Source organism: Phascolarctos cinereus, unplaced genomic scaffold (genome assembly GCF_003287225.1).
Source record: "Phascolarctos cinereus isolate Bilbo 61053 unplaced genomic scaffold, phaCin_HiC Scaffold_2;HRSCAF=192, whole genome shotgun sequence".
Lineage (NCBI taxonomy): Eukaryota > Metazoa > Chordata > Mammalia > Diprotodontia > Phascolarctidae > Phascolarctos > Phascolarctos cinereus.
This window is the reverse complement of record NW_027555625.1, coordinates 87,982,683-87,991,358: the sequence shown is the minus strand read 5'-3', so window position 1 is coordinate 87,991,358 and position 8,676 is coordinate 87,982,683. Positions and strand designations below refer to the sequence as shown.

The 8,676-nt window shown below is 42.3% G+C and overlaps 1 protein-coding gene across 1 annotated transcript; it reads left to right on the top strand.

The window, feature by feature from the left end:
- The first annotated feature begins 6,486 nt into the window (after positions 1–6,486).
- Positions 6,487–8,120, top strand: OXER1 (oxoeicosanoid receptor 1). The gene has a single exon (XM_021001245.2). It carries the CDS (start codon positions 6,807–6,809, stop codon positions 7,815–7,817), a length of 1,011 nt encoding a protein of 336 aa, XP_020856904.1. The 5' UTR covers positions 6,487–6,806; the 3' UTR covers positions 7,818–8,120.
- Positions 8,121–8,676: the final 556 nt, after the last annotated feature.

Sequence of the window (8,676 nt, the reverse complement as noted above, 5' to 3'; positions counted from 1 at the left end):
CTCTTTCTTCTCACCTATCTGTACGGAAGGTAAGATCTTAGGGAGATTCCAAAAGGGAGACTGGTTTAAGTAAATCACAGTTTCATTTTTATTTTTCCTTACCTCTTCCTTTAATAAAACCTGGTGTAGGAGAAACTTTGATAAATGGGCTTTGCAGATTCATCATCCATCTCTAGCACTCACATCTCTCCTACCACCTCTATTCTGATAGTTGTTCTCCTTCATGAATTTGGAAATAAACATAGTTTCATATTCTTTGATGACAAGGATGTGATTTCATTGATGTGGGACACTCCCTCCAGCATTGAAGGCTGAAATCCAACCTTGGCTCCTCATTCTAATTGACTCTTGTTCATGTCTTACTATATCATGGGGGGGGGGGGGGGGAAGTCCACCCAATCTGCTAGGGCCTTTCATTAGAGCTCTTGTCATTTCACACATACCAGTGGACAAGGGCTGCCCATTGTTTGTCTTTCACTCTTGCTATCTAACCAACTCACCTTTTCCATACATACATCTTTCTAATAATAACCTTTATGACACTTCTGTTATAACACCTCATCTATTTGCTGGTAATGCATTGTAGCCTGCTCTTGTCCACCATGAACCTCTCCATTGCCTTTTGGGTGGCTCATAACTTTAATTTTTTGGAGATTCCATTACACAAATCCATATAGCACCATCAGAAGAATATTGTTAAAGTGATGGTCATTCATGTCTAATGTGGGAATTTGATTTGCCTCACTATGAAGTTATATATTGAGAACTTTCTTTCAATATTTTTTTTTCCATTTGCTAAAATGGGGTGGGGAAAGCAGTAGGAAGGACAAATTTCTTTTAAACCTTGTTAATTAAAAAATAAAAATTAATAAAAACTCTTTAAAAAGAAAAGGAAAAATACAAACAAATAAAAAGATGACCATTGGTTTCAGAGAGAAGCTTGGTCATTAAAAGCATCACATGATTTACAAAGGTAATCTAGCCTGTTTTCTTCCTGGTCAATTCTGTTGGGCTTACTGTGTCAAGTATCTATTCAAATATATGTACTGATGAACAATGGAATTTTAAAACAAACTTTTTTCATCCTCAAGGTAAGTGAAGATACCACATTTAGACTCTGATACCTGATTATGGAAAGATATGAATATACATTCAGGAAATGACCCTGAAGAAAACAAAGATGGGAAGGGCGACTGGGCTAGACCAAATATTCACAGAAATTTGTGTTAGAGGCAACATAATTTTGAAGACATTAGAGGGTTATTTTTCAAGGTATATGAAACAGAAGATAATAACAAAGGCTTGGAAAAAAATCTTTGGCCATATCATGAGCAGAAAAAGAACTGACCAAGAGAGTAATTATTTATCCATACGCCTACTTTCCCATCTCTATAAAATCTTTATCACAATATTCTACACAGTGATCCATGGAGAAGCAATAAAAAGGGATTAGGCAGGCTTTCACAAATCATATCCTACACAAGACATCTTTTTTTCCTTAATGTTTTATTTACCTCTTTTGCATTCTCTTTATATCACAATCATTCCCTAATATACCTCTCATTCCTTTTGTGTCAAAAAAAAAAATTAAGAAAAAGTGACCAACAAAGCAACCATGTCTGACAGACTGTACAACATTTCACTCCATGATTCACTTCTCTACCTAGAGGAAAGAAGTGTGTTTCTATATCTATTCTCTGAAACCAAGACTGGTCATTGTAATAAATCTGAGTTCAGTTGCCTTTTAGTGCGTCAAAGAGTATGAACAATTCCAAATTGTTTCCTAGAACAATAGGGCCAATTCACAACTCTACCAATAATGTATCAGTATGCCATTTATTCGGTTATGTTATTGTAGTCATTGAGTATATTGCTGTCCTGGTTTTGCTTTCTCAACTCTATCAGATCATTGGAATCTAACTATATTTCTCTAAATTCATCTTCATTTTTCATGATGCAATAATATTCTCTTACATTCATATACCTCATTTAATTCAGTCATTCTCTAATCAATGAGGCATCCACTTAGTTTCTGGTTTTTTTTCTCTCACAAAAGTGCCTGATAAGAATATTTTAATATATGTGAAATCTTTTTTCTCTTTTTTGCCTTCTTGGGGTACATGATCAATAGTGGGATCAGTAGATGAGAGGGTATCTTTTAATAATCCCAAATTATCTTCCTAAACAATTAGGCATAGCTTCACCAACAGTGTACTAGTATGCCTATTTTTTTTCATAAGCTCTTGAACTTTGAATATTTCAGTCTTTCATTTTCCCCCAGTGTGATGGATGACAGAAAACCTCAGAGTTGTTTTAATTTACATTTATCTTATTGATAAAGGAGCATTTCATTTCATTATTGATAGTTTGTATTTCTTCTTTTGAAAGCTTTTTGTTAATACTTTTGCTAAAGGTCAAATCCCTGACGAGAGTTTGGAATTGTTAAAAGGTGGAGTTGTAAAAGAGATTGTAGCCTTAAGAGAGGAAGAAGAGGGGAAACCAGCTCAGGAATATGAGGATTATCTTCTATGGTCATGCAGCTATGTGGACAATTAGGTGATGGAAGACCTACGGACCTGGAAGAAAAAGCTCATCTTAGGGGAAATGAGCAGAGGGTCATGGGCTCAAACCATGATCAGGCTGCCAACTTCTACTTGAAATTGAAGAATAAACTTGGATCCCAGATATGAGCAATCTACTTTTCCAATTACTGAAGCAACTGAGGAAGAGAGACCAGCCTTGATCTCAGCGTAAATGTTTAGCAAACTAGCAAAGAAGAGTAGTCCAGAGGATTAGGTAACAAGAATGTAATCAAGGTATGCGTGCTTTCCCAATAGGCCAGGAAAAAGTTCTGAAACCTGTGAATTCTGAGAGCTGTTCCAGACAGTGTCCTCTTCCAGCCCTGGGATAGATTAGTATTATCTATATGTGGGGGGCTTAGGGAGGGGAGATTTTTCCATCTCGATTGGACTTTTTTTTATCCATCTGCAACAGAGGAGGGGGGTAATCACTGGCAACAGTAGTGAGTGGAGCATAGCAAGATGGTAGGCACTTTGAATGCAGACTAACAACAGGGTGTTCATATGGCTAGAACTTCATCTGCTTTCTGCTCCACCTATTAAAAAGCAGGGGAATGGCTAATCAACTGAGGCTGCTGGCTATGAGCACCCTTTTAAGAGCTTTAAAAAATGCAAAAAGTTTAACTACTCTGTCTGAAGTGTCTGTTGCCGAATTCTTTAAGTTTTTCAGTTTATTTCTTTAAGCTGTTTATATATTTTTATTTTTTTGTTTCACAGATCAAAGTACGATCAACCTTAATTGCCTTTGTGATGCATGTCTATAGCTTAAGTGCAAGCAAGGAGGAAGGTACTGAAGGATGCCAATGAACAACTGGGACTATAGATAGATCAGGATGAGGATCTGAGCTTCCATCTAAAATAGCCAGGATTTCATCCTTAATTTGGGACTTTGAGCTGAAAGAGGCAATCTCGTGGTTTTGATTAGTCATAATTTTTTATTAAGTTCCCAAAAGGCAGAACTAAACTAGATCCAGGGATACTTTTTTTTCATTTCTCTAGTATAAAAATGAGTCGGAGCATCATTTTTCCTGTCTGGGAAAAGGCCCAGGGACTGTCATATGACTTGTTCACACTCATTCCTTTTTCTTTCCTTTCCTCTCTTCTCTCCCTCATCACTGAAGTTGAAGGTAGTGATAGGGACCATAAGGACCATATGGTGGGCAGAGAAATAGGTATGGCTGGTACCTACCAAACTGGTACCCAGCCAAACCTTACCATGTAGTGCTACCCAGAGTGTGGTGAAATAAGAGTGGAGAGATTTTGTTGCCACCAAGAATGCCTAACAATGGCATTCTTTAGTGTAGAACAAAGGAATTGAGTCAGAAGTCACCAGTTACATTGGCTCCACTTGGTCCTTTGAGTTTCTTTCTAAGTTGATTTGAGTGGCAACCAGTGGCATTATGGGAGTTGATGTGCTAAAGGAAATTGCCTTTAATGATATGAATTAAAGATGGACTTAAAACTAGCAACCTCTCTAGCTAGTTTGCCTTGGTATGTATCACAAAAGAGATTAAATGCTTCCTGGAGCAATCAAGATAGAGTTGGCAAGCCCTCTCCTATGAAGCGAGATGCCAGATAGTAGCCACAGACCAAGAGATGGTTGAAGAGATCAGCAGGGCAGTGGAGACACCAGCAGGTTATGCACAGCAGGGAGGGGGACAGCTTTAGTGGAAAAAGCAGCTGGCCCTGTGATGTCAACAGAGGATCTGTGCAGGCCCAGCAGCAATGGAGACAGGAGTTGTTCTACATTTCTTACGTGTGTGCCCTTCCACATCTGTCTTCCCATATGTAAACCCTCCCCCACTGGTGGTGTGTTAACCTGGGGTATCATGATGTGTCTCTGGGTATATGGAAGTCTTTGTCATTTGTCTTGATGCCCTGTTTAATTGAATGACTTCTGCTTTGTATTAGTGTGTCATTGGGTTGGTTGGTAAAAGAAACACACCACTAGAGAATCCTAGGCTATGGTTTTTAAATGGATGATGACTTACACTATGACGTGATAGCATTTATGATAGGTGCTGGAGGAAGGAATGACATGTGAAGGAGGGTATCCAGGAATTACAAAGAATTGGCCTAGACAATATATGATAACCAAACCATAGCTTGCAGGACAGCCAAGGTTGTGGGGAGAGGTGTATGTGCATTAAATGGTGGGGACAGAATATTGTACTCCTCCTCCTTCCCCAAAGCTCCAGGACTGTCAGAAACCAAAGGCTCAGGAAAGCATTGTTCGGGGAGTATCCCTAACCATGTCTTTGCCAGAAGGTTCAGCTAAGCAAACTGGGTGAGCTTCCCACGTAAGACAGCTGCTGCTGTCCTCCCTCACCCCTATTCTTCCCTTCCACTTGGGTGGAAGGGTGGGGAGAATACAAGTCAGCAATTTGTTATGCCCCTTCTGAAAGCTCACCAACTTTTGCTTTAAACAGTCATTGTAATAAAATTAATTGCTAATATATTATTTCTACCTTTGGATTCCCTTGCACTGTTTGTAAGCAACTAGTCTTATTTATCTATGGCTGATTGTTCTGGATTGCAATAAATGTGATTGGGAAGGACACCTCTAGAGAAGTGCAAGAGGATGTGTGCTATTATTTATATGGCCACAGTTTTTTGAAGAGAAACTCCGTGTGCCCTGGCAGATGACATGGGCCACTCCTGCATGGGAACCTGGTTGAAGGGATTTCTAGCTCAAGTGCTGTGGGCTGTAATTCACTAAAAACACAAATTTGAGGAACCAGTAGATAACAACCCTCATCAATGTGATGGTCTTGTGTGAACCTGAGTCAATTCAACAATTCAATTCAATTTAACCAACATTTATTAAGAGCATTTATTAATTATCAGGCACTCAGCTCTGCAACAGAATCTCCCAGAGGTCACTGAGTCAGTCAAGAGCCTTGTTGAAGGCAAATTATCTAACCTACTCAGTACAGATCTGGTTTATTTCCTGCCCTGTGTCTATTCATTTCTCCATCACTTTCAGGAACTAGAAGGATGCACTGGGATGGGCAGGTACTTGATTGGGAAAGTCAAAGGATGTTACATTAGGGTAGTGCCATGTCAGGCTGAATAAGCAAAGATGCAGCCAGGCAGGGCAGCAGGTGGGTCCTGGCAGCCAAACTGAGTTGGACACTGGGGTAGTCTGATGGCCACCAGAAAGGAGTGGGGGTCACAGGGAAAGGAATCCAGGTCCTGGGGAAGAAGGGGATTAGGCACCAAAGCAGTGACTTCAGGCTCACAAACAAGACAAGAACACAGTTAACAAGGCGGAGCGGGCTTAATTACAATGAACAACGTAAGGGTCTAGTTACTAGAACTGAAGTACAAGCTCAGCAAACAGTAGATCTGATTTGATTGGTGCAAAGCCCTCATCTACGAATCAATTCAATTTCACAAATGTTTATTAAATACCGACCATGAACTGTACTAGGTATTGGGCATACAAAGATGAAATTAGGTCAGTTTCTGTCCTCAGAACTTACAATCTAAGAAGGATGATAACACATGTACACAAATAAATGATATAAAATACCAAAAGGAAGGGTTTAAACAAAGCAAATTTGTGGTGGGCGTGATCATTTTCAGCTGGGGAAATCAAACTCAGAGGAGCTGGGCCATGAAACAGCTTTCCCCAACCTAGAGGCTGGACCAAGCCCCAGAAACTCAGGACATGCCTAAGTCTAATTATCAGATCCCTGATCCCAGAGCCTAGGACAGGTCAAGGATTAAATGATGCTAGCCATGGGGACTAAAAGAATATAGGGGCAGAGAGTCAAGCCATCTCTCAACACCCCTCCCTAGATACATGTCCTCTTGAGAAGGCAGCTCTCTCTCTCTCTCTCTGTCTCCTTTTCCAGGTGTAAGGGGGAGGACACACTCCCAATCCTAGGCTTGGGGTACCCTCAGGAGATCACCTAGAACACAACAGTGGTGGGGGTGAAAGTAGGAACTACTATAGATGATCTTTATCAGCGGTGAGAGCCTAAGATGAAAACCCACAGGTATTACACAATTGACTATTGTCATCTTATTTCCTGGGGTTGGCTGTCCAGCCTCCAGTTAGCTCTATTGTTTTAATAATGTCCAGACCCGTGCTGGTCACTGAAGGTAACAAGATGGGGGATGTGAGATTCTGAAGTGACTTTCCATTCTCTGAGAGCAGTGGGATCTTGTGGGGGCCCAAACCATCATCTTCCCAACTCTCCAAGACTTTGAAGGAGTACAATGCAAGGGATGCAATGCAACCTGAGCTCATCCCCTACCTTGTCAGCCTTCCTGGCCCCAGTGCTGGCTTTGGAGTGTATCGTGGGGCTGGCGGGCAATGGCTTTGCACTCTTCATCTTCTGCTTCCACATACGACCTTGGAGGTCTAACACCATTTTTCTCCTGTGCCTAGTTGTTGCTGATTTCCTCCTGATTATCAACTTACCCTTTCGAGTGGATTATTATGTCCACAGCCAGACTTGGAATTTCGGGCTTGGTGCCTGCAAGGCTAACCTCTTCATGCTGTCCACCAACCGTACAGCCAGCATTGTCTTCCTCACTGCTATTGCATTCAATCGATATCTAAAGGTGGTATGGCCCCACCACACACTAAGCAAGGCATCTTCAGGGTCAGCAGCCCAAGTATCTGTGGGGCTGTGGGTGCTCATCCTGTTTATGAATGTGCCCCTACTCCTCAACAATCCCCAGCCCCTCTACTCCCATGCCTCTTGCCTCAGCTTTACAACAAACACTGAAGACTCTACCGCCCAGCGCTGGCACCATATACTCTATGGGCTGGAATTCTTTCTGCCATTGGGAATCATCCTCTTCTGTATCTTCAGCATCATCTTCGTTATCAGACAACGGAACCTGGGCAAGAAAGCAGGGGCACGCCGGGCGATGCTTGTCCTGGGAGTAGTTGTTGCTGTCTACTTTTTCTGCTTCTTGCCCAGCATTGTCTCTGCGATAGCCTCTGTCCTAGCTATGCGATTCAAGGACTGCCATGCCCTCAACATCTGTACAGAGCTGTTCCACGGAGCACTGGCCTTCACCTACCTCAACAGCACCCTTGATCCTGTGCTCTACTGTTTCTCCAGCCCTAACTTTCTCCACCAGAGCAAGATGCTGCTCTGTAGGGGGGACCAGTCAGCTGGAATAAATCACGAGCAAGAAGGTGATGGCGGCAGCTCTTTCTATCCAACCAGGCAGATGGATTCAAGGAGAGTGGATGCAGGAACTTTGCAGGATTAGGTCCAGATATTGGTCTCTAGGTGAGGAACCAAGCAACTCTTTGCCCTACTCCCCCGGCTTTATCTATCATTGGGAAAATATCTGAGAACCTTGGGTAAAGGGATTTGATTACTCTGGCCACTAAGTTCCATCACACAAATTTTGGTGGATGGGAATAGAATCTGTCCCAGTCACCCCTCGATCTTTAAGACATTTAAAAAGAGAGGACTGGCTGGTCATGGCTGGGTTTCTTGGGTGATATGGTAAGACTTCTCCAGGTCCCAATCTCAAACCAGTGTGGGAAGGCTTGGAAGATGAAGTGAGCCCTAGGAATTGGAAGGGCCTTGGAGATGTATCATGCTTGGTTGCTTCAAAGCTAAGTCCAGCCGTAGCTGTTACTAGTTCTCCTGTTCTGCCTTAATAAACCAAACTCGTGGAAGGAACACTTAACCTGGCGTCTGTGTTTGTCCCCACGAGCTTGGCTGCGGTGCTGCATCACTGAAATTGGGATAAAAATATATGGGAAGCATTCCAGAGGTGAATGTGTCAGGGAGGAATAGTAGGGGGAGATGTGATTGATGGTGCAAAGACCCTTCCCTTGGAATGTGTGTCTGGGTGTCGAGTGGGGGTATCCGTGTGTAGGTGAAAACCCTAGGTTGAGCCCTGCCACATATGCTTTAAGACTGACCTCTCCCTCACCCTCACCCCCACCTTCACCCAAGGACTATACAGAATTGGTGTGTAAATCATTCCTTCCTCTTTCCACCTAAACCCATCCCCAAAGAAAATCCTTAGGGCAGGGATGCTTTAAATGACAGCACCTCTAAATTCCATGAGGTCTAGCTTGGCTAGAATCCTATCTCTGCTAGGATCCCAAGAG